At 41.2% G+C, this 25,463-nt stretch overlaps 1 protein-coding gene and 1 long non-coding RNA gene across 2 annotated transcripts in view; one reads left to right on the top strand and one right to left on the bottom strand.

Annotated features, from left to right (window-relative positions):
* The window catches only part of LOC306968219, a 307,048-nt gene that overhangs the window by 144,706 nt on the left and 136,879 nt on the right, over positions 1–25,463 (top strand). The window lies entirely within an intron of this gene.
* The window catches only part of clybl (citrate lyase beta like), a 47,359-nt gene continuing 24,268 nt past the window's right edge, over positions 2,373–25,463 (bottom strand). The window contains exons 3-8 of the mRNA XM_079563546.1: positions 14,331–14,519; positions 7,462–7,563; positions 6,256–6,349; positions 6,017–6,184; positions 4,242–4,366; positions 2,373–3,408 (exon numbers count right to left, since the gene is read on the bottom strand). Coding sequence (XP_079419672.1) covers positions 3,313–3,408; positions 4,242–4,366; positions 6,017–6,184; positions 6,256–6,349; positions 7,462–7,563; positions 14,331–14,519 — 774 coding nt within the window. The 3' untranslated portion in view covers positions 2,373–3,312. The remainder of the gene's footprint in view (positions 3,409–4,241; positions 4,367–6,016; positions 6,185–6,255; positions 6,350–7,461; positions 7,564–14,330; positions 14,520–25,463) is intronic.

Here is a 25,463-nt window from a genome sequence, read left to right as displayed (position 1 = left end):
TTAAAAAGAGGGACAGTGGCGGGGGACAGGAGGAGAGGAGTAGCATCACCCAGACGTTACGCACGTATAGCCCTTTAATAACATGGGCACTACTGTCCTATTACCTCCTTGTACAAAGTGGAAGTTGGCTGGAGAAATCCCTTTTTAAGCCATAAGCCTAAATATTGAGAGTTTAGTTGGAAGGGAAAATGACAAGATGGCCTTCAATAAAAGCCACAAAAGGCCAGAGTTTCGTTTCAAAACAGTGTCCTCAGACATACTTTCACACAGGGAAACTGCACAAAATGATGCTAATATTGAATAATTCATTCTATCGCCGAAAGTCCTTTTCGTTTTCTTTTTTTTTTTTTTTTTTCAAGAATGTGGGTTTTAAGGATGGCTGCAATGATAAATAAGGTGCCATTACAAGCATGAAGTCTGGAGACGGGAACACAAAAGCTCGCCTCAAATGAAGTTAGTAATGGTCCACATGCGCGGATGATGTGGATCACTCATGCAGGCGGAGGCAGACAGACGCACAGACGCTCAGACAGACAGACAGACAGACAGACAGCAAAGGGCGCAGCGGCTGCATCGACTCACTGGGAATGATGAAAAAAAATGACGAAATGTGGACCAACTGATAAGAATCATATTTTTTGAACATAAGAATACGAAAGAGCATTTAATTTCCCGTGCGTAAAAATGCAAAGCGTCACGGGCTATTCATATTCCGTAAATATTTGTCTTTTTTGTAAATAAGGAAAATAGGCCAAACAATAAAACGGCGTGTCCTCTGTGATTACCATATTTTTCCGAAGAAATCAAAACGGCAGGCCACAATCACATGTTAGTTTTTTTTTTTTTTTTTTCTTTTTTCTTGAAGGGATTTAATTTTGTGCGCACAATAAAAGCTTTAATTGAATACGACGGCACTTCCTGGACCGGGGCTTTGAAATGAAATAGGCCTAATGTTTGTCATAAACCGGTCAGCGTTTAGGCAGGAAACAGCGCCGGAGCAATACTCGTCTGATTTATTTTAACTAAATATTGAAACATAATTAATTAACATGGGCTCAATGTGTTCCGTTTGAAATCATTTTTGGGCACTCTCTCTCTGCGTGTGCGATGAAGACGTTTTTTGAATAATCCGATGCTGCAATTAGTTTGTCATATATTGTCATTAGAAAGTCTATTAAAACATCAAGTCATTATTATTGGGCATCCCCGGGCGCGAATTAAAAAAAAAAAAAAAAAAAAAAAGACTCCCAGCCACACGGGCCTCATTTGGATTAATGGAAAAATATGTAAAACATTTCATTTTAATTTTCCTCTGACAGTGTTTTGCATACGTGCCTTCTCCCCCTCATCACATACTCAAAAGCAATCTCAGGCAACACATTACAAGCCCCTGTGCAAGGCACCGCTCCCAGCCTAATTGATTCCTGACACAATTTAGTGAGGTTATAATCGTGTTAATTGTAATTTACTCTACCACTCTGAGGGAAAATTGCGATATGTATTTAAATAAGGTGTGAGCTTAAAGAGGGGCCAAGGAGATGCTATCAGTTCCACTCATAATAGAAATGTCATGTAGGATTACACAGTGGATGGAGAAGAAGTCACTTGCTAAATATCACCCAGCAAAAAAAAAAAAAACATGTGAAAATGAGATGTAACAGTTGAGCCTGAGCATGTGTGATACCTCAGAAAGGGACACGCTCTGGCACCATAACCGTCGAGATGCTTATTAATTTATACTTAATCGCAGTATGCCGTCTTGCACAACTTCCTCTGCTTTTTGAGATCAGTCTTCCTGTCTGCAGGGGGAATACCTGTTGTTGGGCGTGCAGCCGGGAAATTGCACCATCAGACTCTGGACTCGGAGCTGAAGACACCCGCGGAGCTTCTGTTGAACAGCGAGTGAACATTCGTAATGAATGAGGAGCTTAAGAATGAGTATCATTAGTGCCTTTTTTTTTTAATGCATTAAAAATCTATGGCAGGTTGATTTATTCATCTCAAACTAACAGCCCTGATTATTTCATACAAGTTTGGACACTGCTAAAGGTAGAGAAAAAAAGATGAAGCAGAACAGTGTATGAGTTGCAAAAACGCAATTGATTTTTGGAACATAATGTGCATTTCAATTTGTTTGTTTTTTTGGATAAGGCCCAGCCCTGTAGGCGATAAACGTTTACAATCTACAATCAAGCAACAATAGTAGCAAGTAGCAGGTATCACTGGATTCAAAGTGAGATATCATCTTTCAAGAAAACTTACTTTGATTTCAGACTTTAAATAAGAGTGCCCTACCCATTATGAATCATTTATCATCAGTGGTTGATTTGTTAGCAGTAATAGTTCATAAGCTATGTGTCCATTTCAGAAAAAAATTCAAGACAGATTTTTATTCAGGAGAAAAGGTTTGGTTTTAGGACGTTATTTATGTGATTTCATCCTGATCCCCACACCTCAGACACAATGGATCATACTGTAAGAGCAAGCGGGACAAGGGGGACAGTGAGGGGCGAGCTGGGGCACAGGGGGGTGGCATGCTCGGCCTTTCATTACCATGGTCACCAATGGCACTATTAACCATTCAACACCCCCCCAATTATCCTTCCATCCGCAGTCAGCAGAGACAAAGGGCTGGTCCTGGTCTGCTGGAGAAACATGGCCACTAATCTGTCTCACTCCAACATCACACCCACTTCACTGTCTGTGGAAGTCAATCGCGCACCAAGTGCCCCATTGTACCTTTATTTGTAACAACACAACAAACAAGTCAAGTCTGTGCTCATAAAGGAGTGGGTTTACTCGTGAAGAGGACAGAATTTGGACACATTGCTGGCTGGAAGAGAAGAGACAATCTTGAGAGTAGAAATCAACGTCCTTCCAGTGGTGCCCTAGTCATCACTTGTCTTACGGTTGCTTAAGAGTTTGGATCAAATGTACTGAAAGCTTGATGTATCTGAAACTGATACAGAAAACTAAATGATTGAATAGACCGACAGTGGAAAGCTATGTTTGTAAATCCTTTGTCCAGATGCTTGGACTATGACCATTGATGAGCATTTATTGTCACCTACAGTATAGAAGAACAGCACAATGGTACATACAACAATCAGCCAAGAAAGTGCCAACACAGTGCACACTGTATGCATACTTTAAGTTTGTGTAGATTCCAAATGCATTTGTCCTCATCACGGTCAAAAACAACATTGTTCATCAAAATCATAGTCATCGAATTCCTCCACCTCCAAGTTGCCAGTGATTTGTCCATTTGTGGGTATAGCAGTAGGTTCTCACAGAAGCTCACCATAGATTCCTTCATTTGCCTGACACTGCAGCCGACAAAGTGATGATGTTCTGAGCCTGCTTCAGAGATGGCATGTCGATCATGCTGCCACGAAATGTGAACGCACCCTGCACACACAGTTCAAAGTGAAGAGAAAGGATAGTAAGGTCAATATTTTAACAACAGACATTTTGAAAGACATTTGAAGAAATGATTTGCTCATGTAAAAGGGCTAATACTGATCATCTATAAACTTAAAACACACAAAACCCCTGCCTACTTAGATACTGCCACAATTACATTAAAATAAGCTACTGGCTGTAGCTTAGAATGTTAATGATGCCAGAGCAAGACTTTTTAGCTCAGACATAGAGTTTTTTTTATTTCCTCATCACCCCTCAAAACCATATTACAAAACATTACATTATCCTTTTATAATAGCTTTAACCTCAACCAAAGGTTTAGGGTCAGGATTGTGAAAAGGCGAGCTTCTTGTATAATATTCAGAAAATGTGCCCCTTGACTACAGGCTGCACAGCTTTCATTCTCAGCTGCACACACATTAAACATGGAGAATGGCAGAGGGCTGGGCCGGAGATGATTCCCTCGGGCAGCGCTGACTGAGAGCAGCCCTGGCATGGAGCGAGCTGTGGGCAGATTGTGTATTACCTCAGCAGATAGCCCACAGAGATCAACACACAGAGTCCAACCATGCACTAAATTAGGAACAATAATATTGGACACTTAATTGCCCGACCCCCCAAAACACCTCCAACCTCTTCTTCTTCTATCTCAAATGAATCTGTAGCAGTCAGTATTCTTTAAAACTACAGGAGTGTGCAAGAACGGACACAAAGGATTACATAGGAAGGAGTAGGAGACGTTACAGCCTTTCCTAATAATTCCAATTTAAACACATATAACAACACACTAATAGTAAAAATATTGTATACTACAGTACCTTTCCTTCCTTCTGGTGTTGGTCAAAAGCAGCTATGAGCTCAGTGGCCCACTGGACTTTCTCTGGACTCGGAGCGAACTCCTCCTGCACTGCTGCAATCTGCCCCGGGTGGATCACTTGTTTGCCTGTCAAAAAATAACAAAAAAAACCCACCAGATTGCAACCACAATAAACGACAAGATAATTAAATCTAAAATGAAATATGAACACACATTTTATATCACTCCACACAGACATACTAAATTGTTTTGTTATCCTGTATCAAAACCAGAAAAACAAGGGAAAAATGTAATATTTGACGTTGCTTGTTGCCGGGTAGAATACAGCGAGAGCTCCTTTCCTTCTCTTCATTGATTTCAACCAATCCATTGCAGGGTCATGGACACACAGCAAATCATTTGGCAACTCGCATAACAGTTTGGCAAAGGGGTTTACACCATATGCCATTCTATAAAAATAAAAGAAAATGAAAACAAAAAAACACCACAACAGTTTGAAGCACAAGCTTCTTTTTTCTTACCACTGCATGCACTAAACATGCTTTCAGAATATTTAATATAGTATGTTGAGTGTCTACTGAGAAGTTTAGAAAAGTAAAAAGTGGGCTCTCAACACTGCATTTGCCAATTTTGCTTAGGGCTGTCACCAATAACAAAACCTTATCGGACAAGCAACATAAAACAAATAGTTACTATAGATTGAGCACCAGAAAATACATCGAGGATCCTTTTTAACCCAAATTAACCTTCCGAATGATAATAGGTAACTACAGTACGGAATATGGGGGTATCAATACGTTTAACACAAAAGATAAAGACTTTAATAACATTCACACGTTGTATATCGCACGTCAGAGCAGTGAAAAGACATCCAGGGCGACTCAGGTGCCCTCAGACACATGCAATTGGTTGTCCCAAATGCATCACTCCTGTCCCACAGCCAATCAGACACTGACAAGTGGGGTCCCGATCTCATTGGAGGACTGCTATTTAGCAAAGTGCTCTCAGACGAATGATGGCCAAGGTCTGGAAGGCCGGAAGAGTAACGTGGTGACAGACTATTTGGCAGACACAGGTTTAAGATTATCTGTACTATTTGGAGTAGTAGCAGGAGGCTGAAACATGCACAAAATAAATAGACCTGAATACTGTAGCTCAAATGATCTTGACATTTACAAGAGTATATTCTCGCCTGCTTGTTGACCACTGAGAACACAGTATCCCCATGTCTTACCCGCGATGTTGGCATTCAGTTCTAATAGGTGCAGTACAGCTTAAGTAGTGCCAAGGTCAATTACTGCACAGGTAGAGGCTTCTGGCTGTACTGTATGACAAGTCTACTGGGTCCGTAGCTATTAGGAGAGTAGACTCTACTCAATATTATAGTGCATTAAATCATTTAATACACTACTGGGGGATTGTACTTGACATATGCATATGATGAAATTATTGACAGGCATCTACATACAATACAGGGCAAAAAGTCTGAAAGCAAAGATTGGCATTGGATTACTTAAAAAAGAAACAAAAAACACATTTGACAGGCCTGACCTGAGCTACATTTCCAAAGAGATCTCTGGTCTATGCATTTGGGCACATGCTGTCCTGCCGTCTGTGTTCTGACACACATCGGACCAGTGGTGGCTACACTGACGTCAACCAGCTCAAAACTCATCCGTGATTTCGGAGTTTAATACCCTGCGCCATGTCATGTGAGACAAGATATAAAAAAGTAATTGCCCAGGAAAACATGTGAGCTCATTTTGGAAGTTTCACCTGTAAAACCCATAAGTGCTCCTTCCCGGGCCTGTTGCCTCAGTCCATTCACATCCTTGTAGTCAATGTAGACCAGATCAATAGCCTGAAGTCCAAATGCCTTAGTGGTCACCACCACCTTCTGCCGTGCATACAGCAGCTCTCTGGCGTCCTTTGTCCGGGTTGCACCTGGCAACAAGAAACTACAGATTTAGAGATTTACTAAAGATTAAAAGGACAAATCATGCGGCGAGGGTTACCTATACTGGCACAAAAGTCGTCTGAGCCAAAGACAACACCATCATGTTGCAGGCCAGCCTTTGGAGCGAGCTCATGTACTTCCTCACAAACTTCCTAGGGAGGATTACAATACAATCATAGCAAATAATTCCCCGAGCTTATTAAATACCACCTTTGATTCAAAACAGAACACAAACATCAAATCAGACGTTACATCTGTTACTTTACACATTTTATAAAGACACTTATTTTCCATCAGACAACATTTGCTGTTCCTGTTGCAAACAAATTGGAGGTATGTTACTATAGTCAAAATCAACAGGAGCTATCATGTCTCATCACCTCATGCTTTTTATGTTCTCAACTCAATAAAATATGGATTCCTAACATTTGCAATACAAAGAGAGCCATGAGTTGAAATTGGGTTTGTAGATAAAGAAAAAAAAAAAATATGCAGGGCTCCATTGTGAAAACTCTCCCAACTATAACAGAGCAGATCATTAAAAATCAGCAGACACAATTATTACTACTGAATGACAAATAACCGGACTGTGATTGTCTCTTGTGAAGCACATGAAACAATAGGAACACGTCTCATGCCATTGTTGGACTCCAAATTAATTTCACCACTAGCTGCGCCACTTTTTTTTTTTGGTATGTGTGAGTGACTCCGTGTGTATAACCGAGGCTAGTTCTGGGCACAGATACAGGGTGTTCTCAAGAAAACATACAAAGCCGCCCCCCGCCATCACAACGCACACACTCGAACAGCCACACAACTAACGGAAGGAGCACAAAACAAATGAACAGGGAATAGGGACAGCTTGTAACACCCCCTCAGCCTCCCCCCCCCTCCCCAAAATGCCCCTGAAATGCGCACTTTCCCCGTGTAGATGAAGGTCATGCCGGAGTAGCTTTGATGCCTGCCAAAATGTTATTAACAACTTTTTCGCTATGATTACAATAATAGAGTTCTAATTAAAACATGTCTTTGTGTCTGGGGAAGGGACAGAGAGGAACAGACAGAGGCAGACTCAGAAAAAAAAAAGGGTTGGTTTCTGATAGACTGTCCAAGCACTTTGAATTTTTTTTTTTTTTTGTATTTGGACACGTGGTGCGCTCCCGTTTCGCCGATGGGGGCTTTAATCTAAAGTGAACAATGGACAAACAGCCCAAAACGTCTTACGCCGGCAGTTTTTGGGGAGACAGATTTGTTTGTAATTTACCTTAAAATTGAGCAGGCCCACAGCGGTTTCCACAAAGGTGACCAGGCGAATGGGTTCTGTCAGCGGACGGCCTTTCAAGTGGTGCTGAAACCTGTCAACGAACTAAACACACAGAACAACATCGCAACTCATTAACTGCGCTCGCTGTTTACGTGGGAATGGGAGAGTAAACCTCCAGAGGATTACGATTAATTAACTTGTTCAAAATACAGTTTAATGTGCCACGTGCGTTTATCGTCAGATCAGACCGAGGAAGTGGGGCTGGGAGACAGTGTGAACTTGGGGCAATAAGTGTTTGTTTATTCGCGCTAATGTAAGAATGGATACAGATTTTCATTCAATATGCATTTTCTTCCCATTGCACCCAGTTAACACTCCGCCAATTAACAATGTATAAAAGAGAAGTAATGGAATGTATGAAAAGCAAAAGAGAAACAACAGTTTAGAGATAGAATAATAAACAGTATAAAGGTTAGTACAATGGAATAATCCAAAAGGCAATAAAAGCATGTGTAAGTGCATCTATAACAACAGAATCATCATAAAAAAGCACTGACATATTTTGGGAAAATATCTATTTGCAATGCATCGGAATTGAAAAAGTCCATACATGCATTTGAGAGGAGATTGCAAGACAAGAACAGGTTTGTAGCAGTCTTAACTACACGGTTGGCAGATTTTACACATAATACGGAGACAGGAGATCTTGTTGCTTTCAATCTTTGCAATCAACCATTCTCGATCACATTTCAATTTTGCTGTGATTGTGCAGCCCTAGTATAAAATAGTCAGAAGTTTACATTTCACATTTGGGATGTTTCCAAACTCGCTTATTGAATGAACAGAAGCTGTCATGTTTGAGTGATAGTAATACCCGAGTAAGTGTCTTCTCTCGTAGAAAGAATAAAGCCCTCTCAGCTCAGCATGTGCGCTGGACTTATCAGTGCTATATTAGTTGAATGAAGGAAATTACAAAGTATTTCTGTCAGGATTTCCGTGGTGAATAAAATGTCCCGAGCAATACCAGACACCTTTCAAATTGGCTAAGACAGAGAGAAGAAAGCATTCAGAAGAGATACATATACTGGCACTTCTATTACCTGCATTGTTCCTGTTTGAGTCCTTATTCAAAAGCAGACTTCAGATCAGGTGGGAGGGTGTGAGTGGCAGCCACAAGAAAAGCGAGTGCAATGAAATATTTTACATTATCACCGGGGTTCCCTCACGTCTGAAGTCTTCCAGACAGACGTGCCACAAGTACAGCTCCCTCGAGAGAACCTGCACACCCCGCAAAACTAAATTCTGAATAAAAGAGTCGAAAGAAACAAGATATGGGGGATGTCTTTGAGTGTTTTCCTGCTACATTATTCAGTTTTGCCTTGCACCCTCCATGGCGGCGAACAGGGAGACCCGAGCCACAATCAAGAGTGTGATGTGACACTTTGCTGAGGCCTTTATTCCCCACGACTCCTGCTAATATGCAAGCTCACCTAAGTAGGGCTTTAAAACCGAGTTTAATTCTTTGAAGACCAAAGCATTCCAATTTTTTTTTTTCCTTCTTCCAACAGACCAGTTCACAGCGAGGCCCGGGACTGCCAGTGGGGTAGCCCAAATTCCAAAATCTATCATCTGGAAACACACAAAAGCCCCCTCCGCTAGATATTTCCTTTGAAAGCAAGTCTGAAAAAAAAAAAAAAGAAAGGGAAAAATGCTAGAGGTAGAATTGTCTAACACCATGTCCTCTTTCCTTGGACAAAAAACCTCAGGTGAAGCATTAAGATTTCACTAAATACAGACCCAAACAACCTTAGCACTCACAAACTCTTGTTCAGCCAAAAAATGCAGGAGCATCCATTGATGGATTTAGGAAAATAGGGGCAATTTTAATCATCTCTCTATTCAATCGCAGTTGGATAAATAATATCTGAGAGATTTGCATAAATACAAACCATCAAAGACTTTTCATCTTCAAAGAGGTTTTCGAGACCCAATGGGCTTTGTACTGTAATCATCTGAGGTCACAACCCTGTGGGAGCAAGGCTGCTATGGCAACATAAAAACTAACGCTCCGTGGCTGGGGGCTTAGCATAATACACTGCACCCCCTTTAAAAAACACAGGAAGGGGCGGGGCTTCGACAGGGAGTGTGAAAAGAGGGTGTGGATAAACCTATTTCTGGGACAGAGGGACCTGGGCGGATATGGGCCGTGGCAGGGGGAAAACCAGCTGATCATTACACAAACAAGTCTGATACTGCTCAGGCCACAGAAAAGAAAGAGATATGAATACTTAATGTTTTTTTTTGGAGAATATCATAACTCAAAAATGTTGTAAATACTGTTGTTCTTTGTGTCAACTCGTGAGAATCTTATAATAAATGGTCGCATATGCATCAGTGCATGCAACCACTGATAAAGGTAAAGGCAGGTCAAATTAAATACAGCACTGATAAGAAGACAAAACTGCCACTAATCTCAGGTCGGCCTGTCCTCTATATAACAGTCACACTGCCATTGATGTTTAAAGGCACACTGCGTAACATTATGGACTATACTGTTGCCATCAGAATAAAACATGCTTCCAGTGACCAGCTCAACACAGAAAATGTTATTTCTGCAGTGGGTAATCAAAGAATGGATTTGGATGAGAACCTAACCTCATTAAATAACAAATTCTGCTGACTTAAGTTGACATCTCCATGGAGACGAGCTGGAGACGCACCCACGCCTGGTGGTCATGTCTTATGAGAGGTGAGTTGCTCACAGCAAAGGCACATGCGTGTTTGCAAATTTATGAGGTATTTTTCAATGATGAAAATATCTGTCATAAAATAAATGCTTGGATTTCAATTGTGTTTATTGGGTAAAATTCTATGCACTGTGGCTTTAAACAGACTACCACCAAGGCCAAAAAAAGCTGGTTAGTGTTCGTACATAGAGAAGTTGGCACAGGAACATTAGGGTTTTAAGATTGAAGCCGGTTAATCACACACCAGAAAGTATACAGAAAAATAAACACATGAAAATAACTCATGATCAGTATCATAATGACTAACACTGATATTTACATACCTTCTGCTCCTTATATGATTCTTTTGAGATTTTAAACATGGGGATATTGTTGTTCCCTGATGAAAAACACACCTGGAGTGGTGCTTTGGCGCCTTCATGCATGGTTGAGTAATTCAGCATAGTTGAAATGGGTAAATGGAGCTCCCCTTGTGAGGCGTCATCTCCTTTGCAACAGGGTCCACAAATACGAAGTCAATCTTCACAAGAGCTCATAACCTGCTGATGCTCTTCTGTTTCCACACAGCTTTACCATGCCTATTCTGATATTTTCAGTGCTCAAATTGCCTCCACTACAACAGGTTTTAATGTTTGAGTAATGTGCTTTTGAAGGGGGCTTTGATGGGCTTGTTGTCTCAAGCTACAGTTGCTTCAACAATGACTTTTAGATAAACACAACACTGGACACGAGGCACTGCTAACATCAGCGATAGATGAGTGTGGCTTTTTCTAGCTCCGACTCTTCTCCTCTAAACCCATTATGCTGGAGTCTCATTTACACTGTCCAAGTAGACATTTAGCACTTCATGCCTGCAAAAGAAATGACTACCCGCCAATGGCTCTCCAATCGAGGATCACATAGGGCCCTTCTTCACTGCTAAATTAAAAATATAAAAGACGCGGAAGAAACAACCTCCTTTTCTTGTCATTCAAAAGCTCCCGTCTACAAACAAGCCCTCTGACAATTTCCACCAGCCCATCATGAAAAGAGAAGGAGGGCGAGATTGACCACGAGAAAAGAGCCTATAGTGGGACAAGTTTCAATTAATTTTCTTCAAAAGGAGGCCAGATTAAATGTTTCCGGCCTGCTGAAGTGTTCATTTCACAGAGGGGAAGCCGGGAGAAAAAAAGGGGGAGGAGACAGGAGGAGGGTCTCGGGGACTTGCTTTGAGTCCCAAATAGTGCGACGGCCAAAGAACGCACACAGCTCCGAATGTGTGTGAGAATTGTTGCTTAGACAAAGGAGGGAGTTACGCCTGTTATAGACCAATAAGGCCTGTCAGTCACACAAGGGCCGGGGGAAGAGGAGGAAGCTTAAAGATCTCAGCACAAAGGGGAACACGCAAGTCCATCTTTAGCTAAAAAATCAGACAGGAGCTTCTCGCGGATAATATCAATGAAAAAAGGCAGGAAAATAAACAAGCAAGGGGATTTACGCCTCAAACAAGAGGATGAATACACTGGGGGTCATGTATATAGACAGATGCTAAATAGCGAGAGCAATCTGGAGGGGAGAGAAAGCTATTCTGATGTGCAACCCAGACATTGCTGTGTAAAGTAAAGAATCCACAAATGACAAATGTTGCTGATCCACTTTTGCACGTGCTACTCGTTTTGCACATGAGCTGGCGCTTGGTAAATGATGATGAAAGTATTAGACACAAGAGCAGTTAATATGGTCGCAGACACAAAGAACAAAGCTATAAAGCAAAGTTTTCACAAAAAAACACAAATGTTATTATAACTATTTATTTTTGTATCTTTTATTTAAAGTATTTTCACTGATGCAAATAATCTTTAAAAAAAAAAAGTGATGGAAGTAATATTGGAGCTGGTGGATTTCAAAAGAGTAAAATGGCTTGACTTCAGGTGGCTGACTGACTGACTGGTTTGATAAACAATCTTGGCACGTGCATGGAATGAAATTCAATGTAGATATACAGGACTTTTACTTCCTAGTTTATTCGTTGCACAATTCCACCAATTCCACCAATTCCCAAAAGAAAATTCCAGTTTGTGAACTCATTCAAACAATACTAACAGAATTATTCTTAGGGATGCACCGATCCGATGCTGATATCGGATATCAGAGCCGATAGTGAAAAAATATGATTTCGGGTATCGGCTACAAATATCTGATACTGAGCCGATACCAGTTTTGGCTCTCAACGCCTTAAAAACACAACTTTTACCACCTAAATCTAAGTGAATATGAGCATGCTGCTTATCATTGGAAAGCTAAGAACCTGGAGAAACACATTCTTGATCGCTGTGCAAAATGCCGCGGTTAGCATCAGTATGCTAAAGCTAGCGTTAACTAATCAAGGCTGGGACAGAAACTAATATAGAAACACCTAAAGTAGCCTCATAAAAAAAAATCGACCACTGCTGAAGCCAAGTGTTTGTATTTGAGTTTAAGAAATAACTGATCTAACATATTTGTAATGATCAGATCACTTCATGTGAGTTGTTTGTATTAATGCAACATAAGCCTGTCATATACCCAAGGATAATTAGTGTAGAAAAGTCCAGTGATTCTTGTTAAATGTTTATCCAAGAGTTTATCAATAGATATAATTGATAATTTATCTGTAACATCATAACAATAAAATATGACTTTATTGAAAAATTTTCAGAAATTCAATTCAGTTCATCTTTTTATTTGAGCACCTGAGTTCCACAAAGTTCTACATAGGAACAGAGTTCAGCAAAGTAAGCAAAGCCAAAGAAAGATACATGTGCAGGTGAATAAGTAGATAAATAAATGAATAACGTGGATATGATGCTCAAAAGGAGAAGGCAGAAGCTTAAGCTTGTTAGCGCATTTGTACATTTGAGCAGTAGATACATTCATTTACTATAATCAAGAAGATATATAAAAAAGAGATATATAAAAAAGCCACTTTAAAGAAAGTGGTATCAGTAAATATCGGGTATTGGCAGATACTCAAAACCCCAGTATCGGTATGAGTAGAATAAAAGCTGGATCGGTGCATCTCTAATTATTCTCATGGTGATACCATTAAATATATTAACAATATAATAATATTCCAGCCTATTGCTGACTTCTAGAGAGAGAAAAGCAAAAGCCAGAGGGTGGGGGGATTTTCATTGAACACCTGTCAGCAATTATAGTCAGGAGAAAGAAAGGGCAGCAGGCAGGAAATAGACGTGTTCTAATTAAGAGCACTAGTTAAAAACTTCCTGCTCCTGCCCAAAGACCATGTATGACTATATTTATATGACTGTGAATAATCCTTAAGAAAACTCTGGCTAACCTCTCACAGCTAATTGGTATACTTTAGGTTCATTGTTGACACAAGTGAACATATCTGCAATATGCGACAGCCTTGTAAGTTGAACCACATGCATTTGATCGAATTCATCTGTAATAATGAATTACTGTCTCCTGACCCTTTAGGCTCTGACGTCTGAGCAGTTCCTTTTATAGAAGCCCAAGGGGACAAGAAATACCACATTAAAAGGTCTAGTTATTTTTTATTAACAAATCTGGTCATGCACCCCAATTGTCCTGTGGGTGAAGCGTCTGCGTACAAGGAACAATGTTATGGCCTCAGTGTTGTGAGCTTGAATACTGGGTTCAACAATATGCTAAATATGCTGCTCTCTTTTGCACTGGGCTATGCTCTCTAAGCAGTACGCAGCCCCACAAAATACAGGAAAAAATGGCTTCAACAATAAGAAAAGTCTTTATCAGTCTAAGTCAGTGGTTCCCAAATGGGGGGCAGAGGACAAACAGCATATTTTAGTGAAATTAAGCCAAATATCAAAATACAGTATCCAAACTAACATAATGAAACCAGATTTTATATGCTTTGCACCTTCATTTATTATAAATGCTAATTACATTTTACAGAAGTGGCTCCCGAGTCATTTGTACAGTGATTTGGGGGGTTGTGGCCTGAAAAGTTTGGGAACCCCTCGTTCAAGTAATTCTAGTCATGAGAATAATTTATACAAGTCATTTCCTGAAGAGTTAGCACCTGGGTGAAACATTTGTACTTTTGTGAACGGATGTGTTGTTGTGGATTTTGTTGGTTAAAGTTATATTAGCTCTTACCCACTGAACCTCCTCTGTGTTCTCCACCTTGGGCAGCATGATGGCGGGGGGCAGCACCTCAGACTGCAGGATGACTTGGAGATCAGCATCTGCCAAACCACTGGACACTGAGTTCACTCTGACACATTTCTCTGTGCGGCCGAGGTCCAGCTCTGCCAACATCCGGGGAATGGTTTCCCGCGCCTCTGTCTACAGAAAACATACAGCAAAAAAAAAAAGCTTTCAAAGCTACAGTGAACATTTGTCTTATACGACTAAGATGGAGGAATGGAGTGTAAAATTTGGCAAGAAAAGTTTCAGGGACTTCAGGACAAGGGAAACAAGTGTTAAAGGTGTATGGGTGAGTACAGTACGTTAACCTCAGTACAACCTCATATAACATTTGATATAAACTATAAACTAAAACATTTACATTGGATATACTACAGAGTAATACAGAAGCACAAAACGCCGGTTCACCGAAGTTTTCCTAAACAAACATTGTACAGTGTAAGCTGAATTGGAAGAGCCATGAAAAGAAAAAAAAAGTCAAAGAGAGGCCTTTAAAGCAATAGTCCATCAGCAACACAGTAGCACAGGCGCCCTGATTCAAAGCAGATGCTGGGACAGGAGCAGAGGGAGAAACGGAGATGGACTGGGCTAAAACGCCAGCTCTGAACCATGAGAGAGGCGCTCAGGGAGAAATGTGGTCCCGGTTAAGAACCATGAGGAAACAGAAGCTTAGAAGTTGTCAGGTCAGATCAGAGAGCCAAACCACAGAGGACTGCTGTGTGGGTGAGCGAGGAGTAACGGCAGAAAGATAAACACCACGTCGTGAGGGCATAACAATTCAACAATGAAGACTTTACAGGCGTCATGGTTGATGATTGTGGGAGAAATTAACACAGATAATTTGCGTCTGTTCACATCACACCAGTTTGCCAGTGTGCACAGAAACTTTGGTGTCATGTAGACATAGAGGCATGAAAATACCGACATAGCAAAAAAAGAAGATAAATGCCTGAATCTGCATTGTTGTTGGTTGGCGGTAAAGGATTTAATATGGTTAGAGCTTATGGAGTAGCATGAACAGTTAAAGCTAGGGCTGCTTTACACTGTATCGAATACCGTAAGTAATACAGATGATAGTGGTCTTTGTAAAACCCACAGTCGCATAATAAAACCTCACAAATGATGCCGATTCCAAACCTTTGCTGCACTTTTATGGCCTAATAACAGAAGGGTAGACTATCCAAACAGACCGATTATTACCACAGTAAATCCTGACTTCATGGGAGAAGGGGGCATTAAAGAAAGCCGTCGACAGACATAACTTAAGGAGCCTATCTCTTGTAAAAGCCAAACAGGACGAATTCATAGCTCGAGCTTATGGGGCAGGGAACAGCTCCTCTCTGTGATCTCCTGGAATGCAGAAGTGTACATGATATTATAGAAGTCCCTCCAGTATCAATAAAATATGGTATCACAGTACATATCAAAGATTTGTCCGCATTTTATAGGGGTCATGAGCGGGCTTGGCTTTGGAGAGTCATCTGTGGCTCTTTTGCGGTATGGGATGAGACATTAGAGATTGTCACACCATATGAAGTGAATACTGTGATCTTTCACCCAAGTCGGGCCATAACCTTATGCTTGGTCTGTCTAACTGTCGCCCACATTGGCCCAGAAGGACCTGTAACTGTATCTCGGAAACTTAAAACGGATGGAGCGATTTACGAAGCCATATTTCAGTGTTCGTAAACCTGCTACTGGGTGGATAAAATTCTGTCTGTCATTGTGTGGCTCTAAGTGACGAGAGATGTCTGATCTGAGGTAAGTGATCACTGCTGGGAACGCAGGAGGCACGCTGACCCTTGAACCACAAAAGGCATTGCGAGCATTACCCCCTGGAAGCAGACAAAAGTTCTTAAACTGTCATCTGTACTGGGTTGTCTAAATTTTGCGAACATTTTGGGTCTCACATAAAAAGCTTGGCAACTTGTGATCGTCTAGCAGCAGGTCGCATATATACTGTTCATCAGTCTGGCAATGAAGGGTTTACCTTGTTAGAAGTGCCACCCATATGTATCCTAAAAAGCTATTCTAAACTAGTCTACAGTAGCCTCTTTATAATTATGGGTGGTGACTATAAAAATCACTCCCTACTGGACCATTATATATTGTAGGCCTTCTGCTAGAAAAATCATCAGTTACTGACAAAGCTGCATAAGCTGACAACAGACTTGGCATTTTTTTTACAGTCTAATAGAGTAAGAGAAGATCATGGCAAAGTGTAAGGTGTAGCATGTCCTCATCGTAAGGTGGCGAGGAGGGGGATCTTTACAACTAAAAAAACCCAGTACAGAAGACAAGAATGCATTTTTTTTTTAAATTGTACATAATATGCACAAAATGAAGCAAGTTGCTGTAAATATGTGATCCTTCTGTCAGTGCTTCTTGTCAATGCTTATCTGTATTTTATATTGTGTATGGACTCATTGTGCACTGTATAAACCTACTGTCACTCTGCCTCTGCCCAGGGACTACGGATGAAAATTAGCTTGTAGCCATCTCTGGTCTGTGCAACACATTTGTGGTGCAATGTCCCTGTCAAATAAATAAACAAATACATAAATGACAGATTCAGAACTTTTGTCTATGATGGAGTTTAAACAAACAGTATCCTCTGCATTATTTTTCTTTATTGTATATCTTTAGTTCCTTCACAGTTTATTGCCACAGCTGTACCTGTAATAAACAGCAAATCTAGTTAAAATTATCGAATCTAACACTGCATAGAGATCCAAACCTCACTGCTCACTAAAATAATGTAGGTGCTGGTGGCTGGTCTTGGGTGAGCTTTCATAAAATAACTTAATACTCTACATTCAAGATACTTGTTGAAAGTTTTTTTTTTTTCTCCCCATATGTGCTTTACATTGTATAACACAATCTTCACAGAGACAAAATGGGCTCAAGATGTGAACATTGCAAAATGTGTCTTTTTTAAGGCCTTTTTCTCAAGCATAGCCGATTATTCTGCCAGGCGCCTTGACCCCTCTGGGCCCTGCTACTCTGAGCTTGAATAAAGTCCTTTGAAAAAGAGATATTTTACATTAATAGACAGCCATCCAACAAGTTGCTTCAAAGCTGCCTCCCCAATCACCTGGTGTCCCACAGAGAGCTGGCCCTAGCGTCAGCTCCATCTCCTCTTTGATTCCCCCTATCATGTTCATCATTAGACACTGACACAGGGGAAGGCTAGTGCGTGAGCAAGCAGTCCACCAAGCAGCCAGGCAGGACATTGCACACACAGATGCACATGAGAGGCCTTTCAAGTGCGGAGAGGCTGGCCTGCCAGGGGAGCAGGCGGGCACATGCTTAACACACGCAGCCTATGGTCAAAAGCTCCCAGGATCCTACTGAGTGCGCAGTATACGTGGAACAGCATGGCCACCAACAACCAGACACCGCATCAAGACGGACGTCCAAACCACAGTGTGTACAGTCCTCTGCAGGGGGCGCTTTCCTCTCCAGCCTCAGATCAGGGGTGTCCAGTTCTCTCGCCGTGCGGTTTAAAACAAGTAACGTCAAACATTGCCTCTGGATACACTCTCAGAGGACTCTCAGTCAATATGATTCAGATGCAGTGCACAACTAGCCACTGTCTATAAAGAAAACAGAAGAACAGGGGCAAAATAAGTGATCTCAATACCAGGAGAAATGTTGAATAAAAAGAAAATCTTACAACAGGGGAAGCCCTCAAATAAAAGCCATGGTCAGTATAATCATATTCTCCAGGTTGATCACCAAACAAATTGTATCAGCGTACAAGCATACTAACAATAACTAAGCAAGTTCTTGAGTAAGACCTTAATGGTGATTTGTGGGCTTATACGGTTTCATCTTACAATAACTTCTGGTGTTAAATATAGCAGGAAATAGTGGCTCAAAATTATAGTTAGAACTAACAAAAGCTAATTTGACTAGATATTTACTTCACATTAAGTTACTTTGATGTACAGTTCTGGTGTGATTCAAGCAGCTGAGAGTTGCTAGAGAGAAGGGTGGGGCACTGTGAGTCACTATATCTGGAGTTGTTTATACATTTTCTGAGAACAGACACTATGCATCCTGCTGTGAAACTTACAACGCCATTTAAAATGAGCTGTAGAGTAACGCAGGTGAAGACTGGCTGCCAAATGTGTCCCTGTTTACAATTGCTCTGTCAGGATGTGCACATGGGTGAGTGTATGTGTGTGAGCAGGCTTCAAGTTCGCATGGATAGGATTTGACAAGTGACACAACACACACCAGAAACGCTGCACAAGCTGATGGACTAATGCAGCCGCATTGAAAACTGACACAGCAGAGGAAGATTTAGGCCTTCACTTTGGAAACACACTTCCTGACAGACAAATGACAAGACATAACCATTGTGGTCGCTAAGGGTAAATCTGGTAATCATGTAATCACTTTGTCATGCCTGGAATACAATGACAGCCAGAAAGAGAAGACCAACTAGTTTACATATCACACATTACGGAACTCATTATAACAGCTTCCATTTCATTGCAGGCAGCTTGTCTTAGATGGTGCATTTCAGCCAAGATACTGTATGTGTGTGATAAACTTTGGAATTATCTGAGCTGTGCACTGACAAAGCCTTTTGGATGAGAGGTGAAACGTTGGACACTTCAACAACAGAGTACAGAAGATGATTAAAGAGCCTTCATTGAAGATGGACAACGCCTGTACGACTGAGAGCCTACACAGACATTTAGAACAGTGGTTCTCAACCTGGGGGTCGGGGGGGGGGGGGGGGGGGGGGGTCCGACCCCCAGGTTGGGGGTCGTGAGACAAATTTAGGGGGTCGCCAGATCATTTAGATAAAATATACAAATTTGCATTAGCATATAATCTAGATTATATGCTAATGCAAATAGCAAAAAAATAGCAAACACATGCTACAGTAAAACATTAGATAATGTTTTACTGTAGCATGTGTTTGCTATTTTACCAGAGTGCCATTATTTGTTTGTAATTTGATGCATTTTATTTCAGCCATTTGTTTTTTTTTTCTTTGGTTTTAAATGATTTTGTAGGCTAATTTTCTCAAGGTGTGACCCGGGCGGGGGGTCACAAATCCCTTTACCTGTTATAATGGGGGTCCCGGCTCCAAAAGGTTGAGAACCACTGATTTAGCATATAAAGCAGGGGTGTCGTTTTGGGTCGTGGGCCGAAATTCAGCCTCCACGGCGGCTCGCAGGCCGCATATATTGTGAAGGACTGTGGCCAAATAAATAACGGCTTACAGTTATTGTGCTTCATCACAATAAGTGACACGGTGTCACACGTTTCTCAAAGTGCTACATAAAGTCATTATTCAGCCACTCCACACTCAATGGCGATAAGTTACTATTGTAGCCACAGCCGCCCTGGGTCAAACTGACCATTTACCACACGGCTATAATATGTGATTTATATCCTGATCTCTTTTTTTGTCAGTTCCCTCTGCTGGACACGTGTGGAATTCTTTCCTTTTTCCTTATTTAAGTGGCTGTTCAGTGGCTGGAGTGAGCATACTGGTTATTTCTTTAAAAATTCGTACCTTGCACATAGCACAGGAATAGGCTAGAGCAGGGGTCACCAACGTGGTGCCCGCGGGCGCCCAGGGGCCCTTTGGGGCATGTCCAGTAGCCCTTGGGACTTTTTCTAAAGTGTAAAATAAAAATTTTCTTGAATCTAATTCTTAAAATTACAGTTATTTCGGTTCTTGTGACTCGGTATGAGTTTAAAATAAAGCTATTTTAATATAAAATGGGGTCAATATCCTATCAGTGAACAGTGTACGATTAAGTCTTTAGGATTTGTTTTTAACTGGTAGCCCTTGAACAACTTAATGCTCTTAAAGTATCCCTCAGCTGAAATAAGGTTGGTGACCCCTGGGCTAGAGACTTACTTTTTTTTTTTTTTCATGCTCTACAAAGGGCCTGCAGGTCTTGTGTTTGACACATGTGATATAAAGGCATAAAGCTCTGAACTAGAGTTCTCAATCCCCAACAGTGACATTCAAGTTGAAATCCACCTGACCCTCACTTGTTTCTAGCTCTCAGAAACCCTTTCCCACATCCTAATTCTTCACGAGTATGAATTAATATGCCCCTTTTTCAACTTCTTTGCTGCAGCACAGTTTACCATCGTGGAAACACTGAGCAAACATGTGCTTCAGAGTCACACTTTAGCAAGAAAGATGTGTTGCGGCCCCGAGGGATAAATAGACAACGTCACACCATTGCAGTTTCTTGGTTCTGGGTCTTTAAAGTATTACAATACATTCATAACATGACACAAACAACACATAGCTACCTTTAGACTATATTTTGTAAAGAATATTTGCAAAGCACTGCATTATAATACTGATTATATAAGAATGCATACTTGCTACACCTGGTATGTGTGGCAGAAGTGGTATTTTTCTCTTCATATATTTTCTTGTAAGAACTTTAAATATACTATATAATCTGAACCAAATACTATGACACTAATGTGCACATCCTACATTTGCTTTGGCCACTTTGACCCACATTCCTTTCTGCCCCTCTGTTCAGTGAGTTTTCGCCCTCCTCTCCCACTCTTCCATCATCACTTCATCAACGGGGATTTTTTTTTTTCTGGGCTCTGGGTGTGTTACATAGCCCACGTTGGCCTGGGACATGCAGCCTTGTGATTACGCCAGTGAAAACATCAGTCTGTAACAGGATAAAGGGAGAAGGAGAGAGGATTGCTCTGTTCTACCAATTTCCACATGTCCCCCGAATCTCAAACCAACCAGTTAGTATTTTAGATAGGTCTGTTAAGAAATCCGGTCAGTTAAAAGTAATTCATTTGTGCATTTGTTTATTTATTCATTATGGTTAAGTCCGACTGAAATCAACACTCTCCTTCACAGAAGAACCAAGAGTTTTCAGTGGGGATAAACTGTACCTGATGGGCCTTACATGCTCTAGGAATTGTACCCTTCTACTCACCACAATATAATCATACTGTATCATGGTTCATTTAGTTCCATTTTGGAGATAACAGCACATGGCTTGGATAATTGCAACAAAAACCGAGATAAGCTATATCTAAGTGTATATGTATTTATTTTATACACCCGAAACACTTGATGTGTTTTGCTGTAGGTAATATTTAGTTTGTATAAACATTAAATTCAATCTCCAACATGGAATGCTAATGAGTTTGCTGTCACCAGTCGATGTGCACCCTGACCTCACGTTCACCTATCATGCTCTCCCAAAGGAGCCGATCGATCCCTGACACATGACATCTCACAGTCCACAGAGACAGAGAAGACTGGGACTGAATCCCTGCTCAGCGCTGGCTATGGACAGGCTCTATTTTATGGCTGAGCGGCTTACATCCCCTGTGTGAGCCTTGGCAGTCTGACTGGGACTCTCAAGTCTCCGGGGCCCTTTGAGGTGTTAAGTACACACACACACACACACACACATACACAACGACATGTGTATGCACCAACACACTGCCGTGCACTAAATGGAAATATTCAGTATTCATAATTCAACTGGTTAACATTATTTCCCAGGAGTTCTTTCTGTCAAGGGCCTAGTCATTTGAATCCACTTAAATGGACTACAGTGAGCATTGAGCGGAGATTGTATCACTTGACAGTTAGCTGCATATTTTATGGTAAAAATGCTGGTGTCAGACACAGTTCATCCATAGACCCTGGCTATTATATCAAGTAGGGGAGCCAGGTAGCACTTGATTCAGTTTATGCTCGTCTACAAAATGTCTTGCACTGTCTTATCAGCATGAAGAACAGTAGGTGCTGCCACGGTTTTCCAGGACATTTGACAATCTTGACAAATAAATTTAGAAGAGGCAGCAGTAGTTCACTTGGCAGACTTTCACCTATGGACCCAAAGGTCCGTGGTTTAATCCCAGTCCTCACCAGTGCATTCAGTCTGTATGTCCTTGGGCAAGACACCTGCAATGTTGTACGAATACACTGGAGTCCTCCAATGATTGCTTACACTGGTCCGAAAGTGTGGGAGTGGAGTTTGTGGAGTTTACATGTTGTCTCTGTGCCAATGTAGATTTCTTCTGGGTGCTTTGGTTTGTCCAAATGCATTTGAGTGTGAATGTTGCACAAAAGATGGAAATTAGCCCATGGCTACAATATGGTGTGGCGTGTTTACGTGTATGAGCCCATGTCTGGTCAATAACATACCGACCCAAACAAACAAATAAAATGGTGGAACAGAGCAGACAATTTAACATGTACATTTTGCACTCACATCAAAACAAGTTGAACAAATTTCTCTACTAGCTTTTTTTTTTCCTCGCCGTGTCGGAGTCTAAAGACAGGGGACACCCACGTGGCTCGTCACCACCTGCTGCCAACGTTTATTTGGACATTATGTTTGCCTGGAAACTTCATTTGCCTGAACTTTACATTGTCTTGTTTATTGTTTTGTTGATTGATTGATTTTACATTTGTTTTATCTGTACAGTACTTTTAATGTGTTTCCTTGATGTAAGGCAACCTTGAGTGCTTAGAAAGATGCCAAACAATAAAATGTATTATTATTGTTATTGTTATTATTAACCTTCATATTTATTAGGGTTTAGAACTGGCACAAAGAGATATTGTGTCCGTAACATGGTTTAATTTGTCATTTTAGTCGTCATTTGTGTCTTTAGTATTAGTATTTCCAGTTGTGGTATTTGCTGAATCTCTCTCCCCACTCTTTAACCTCTTATTGCTTTGTCAGAAATCTTATAGAAAGAAAGAAAAAGACACAAAAAAAAGTGGTGAAAAATCTGTATGTTACTTTGATAATTGAAAGTCTGAAGGAAATGAAGGTACACATGCACAACAATGAGTGTCTGTGGAGAGGGCACTTGTGCGTCTATACCAGGTCCTGTGTGGCTGTATGCGTTTGGAGCGCGTGCTGGTGTGTAAGAGGTGCTCCCTGCCGTGTCGGCCGCGCCACCATGCCATCTGGAGAGGAAATCGAGTGTGAAGTACAGTATAGTTTGGGACCAAGCTCCGTGGCAGCGGCTCAGCAGTTAGTTCATTAGTTCCAAACTTCCAGGGATTAGGAGCGAATCTCTACGGCAGACAGACAGGGGGAGTCCAGGGGGATAGAGGGAACCATGTAGGGAAAAGAGAGAGAGTGGGAGACTCCAGGAGGAACACCGCTGGCCTATAGCGCGCTGAGGGAGAGGGAGAGAAAACATGAGATAAACAATCTTAACCCTGAGGACCCAGTAAGGAGTGACGTGCAAGCAAGGGGGGAGCGAGGGAACACAGAGAGGACAGGTGTAGCCGTCAGTTCCGCTCCTGGTTTAACCTGCCCCCCTCCTCTTCCTCCACCCCACTGATCATACAGATATGATGATATGTGTAAAAGTGTTAGAGCAGTCAGCCTTGTCTGCCTCCCCTCTGGCTCTGCGCTGACAGATAGCAAGCTCTGGGTGGCTCCTAGCTTTAACGCTCCCTCTCATCTCCTCAGCAAGAACTTTCTGTCATGAATATCTTCTGGCCCGTGAGGTGGTCAGGGTGAAGGTGACCCATAATGAAAAGAATACATTAATGAACACATTAGAGGGAAAGTATGGTTTCAATTTAAGGTGTATCCATGCATGACTGCAAACTCAGCTCAGATTTCCCCTGACCTACCATCGCCTGCTGTTAAATCAGTGGTTGGCCCATTTAGAAGGAATACTGTATACTTCAATGTCTTCAACAAGAAAAGAGGAGGACCAGAGCAACAAGTTCTTACAGATCATCGAACTTCCATTGCAAACACAAAGTACAGCGCCTGCCATTGTCGAAAAAAAAAAAGTTTCACCTCCAAAGTAAAGTCTCTCCACCAATCTGAACCAAGTTATATTTCATGGCGTATCTTTCTTGGCAGCATGTGCCTGCGAAAATACTATGCACAGTATAAATTACAAGTGATGCATGGGATCAATAAAACCAGTCACCAAAGGTCACGTGGCAACATAATCTTTGTGCCATGAAGGACATAAAGCATAAATCAGTATGCCAATTGCAGTCATGAGTTAGTTTAACATTCTCACTGCTTAAATTCCTGGTTCAAAAAGAGCGGAAAATCAAGAGATTTTCTTGGACAGCCTCAACACAAACATCTTTGAATGATCTTAAGTGAAGGACTCAAATACACAACAACCCCTGTGGATTTCCGATTGCCACAGAGGAGAAGGAAGCTGAGTGTGTGGGAAGTGAAGGAAGGCTGTCTGTAAGAAGAGTGCATTATGTTATTGAGTAAATAACTAATTTTTATATTACACAGTATGACCTTGTACACACAGAATAGGCGGGCAGGTTAGGCACACAGTGAGTGGGCGATACTTTCAAGAAAAAAAGAATTGCTTCTTAGCTGAACACTTAATATAAATGTATAGATTGAAAAAATTAGTTGTTTCTTACACAGGGAACAATACCACTTTAATTGTCAGCATTTCAACACAATTACTCTATATGCTTGGCGCACCTGCTGAGTAAGAAAAGTCACTCTCTTAAATACCTGGGGGAACATGCTGCTGACTCCTTTTCAATGGATAGTTACAATTAAGTCAAGATCATTCAAAAGCTGAATAGGAAAACCTGATTGTGCGCTCTATTTTATAAAAAAAAAATCAGCATTGCATACTCTGCTGATTGAATTTTGAAGATTTTCCTTAACATCAGCACCTCTAATACAACTTTTGGTGTTTGTTGCCTCTCTTTTCCCATTTTATTTTATATATAACTACTATGATGGATGTGTTCACTAGATAGAGATATGTAAAGCATCTGTCCATCTTTTAAGACGCTTTCGAGCTGCATTCCTCTCCACCTAATAAAGACTGGCATCCTCGAAACTCCGACGCAGGCTCACAGCTCTGACCTGTCAGTCACACCAGCATCATCTCATTGTCTTTGTCTGGGCTACAGGAACAGCCTCAAGCCGTATCAATCATCTTTATTATCAGGACTTAAAAACCTTTTGTTAGTTAACTTTTTCTTCTCTTCTTTCTCCCACTCTCCAATCAAGATTTCATGGGCAGTTCATACGGGCCAATGGGGAGGAGGAGTGGGCGGGAGGAGAATGCTTT

The sequence above is a fragment of the Gobius niger genome, assembly GCF_951799975.1.
Source record: "Gobius niger genome assembly, chromosome: 9".
NCBI classification, from domain to species: Eukaryota; Metazoa; Chordata; class Actinopteri; order Gobiiformes; family Gobiidae; genus Gobius; species Gobius niger.
This window is presented reverse-complemented; position numbering and strand designations above follow the sequence as displayed.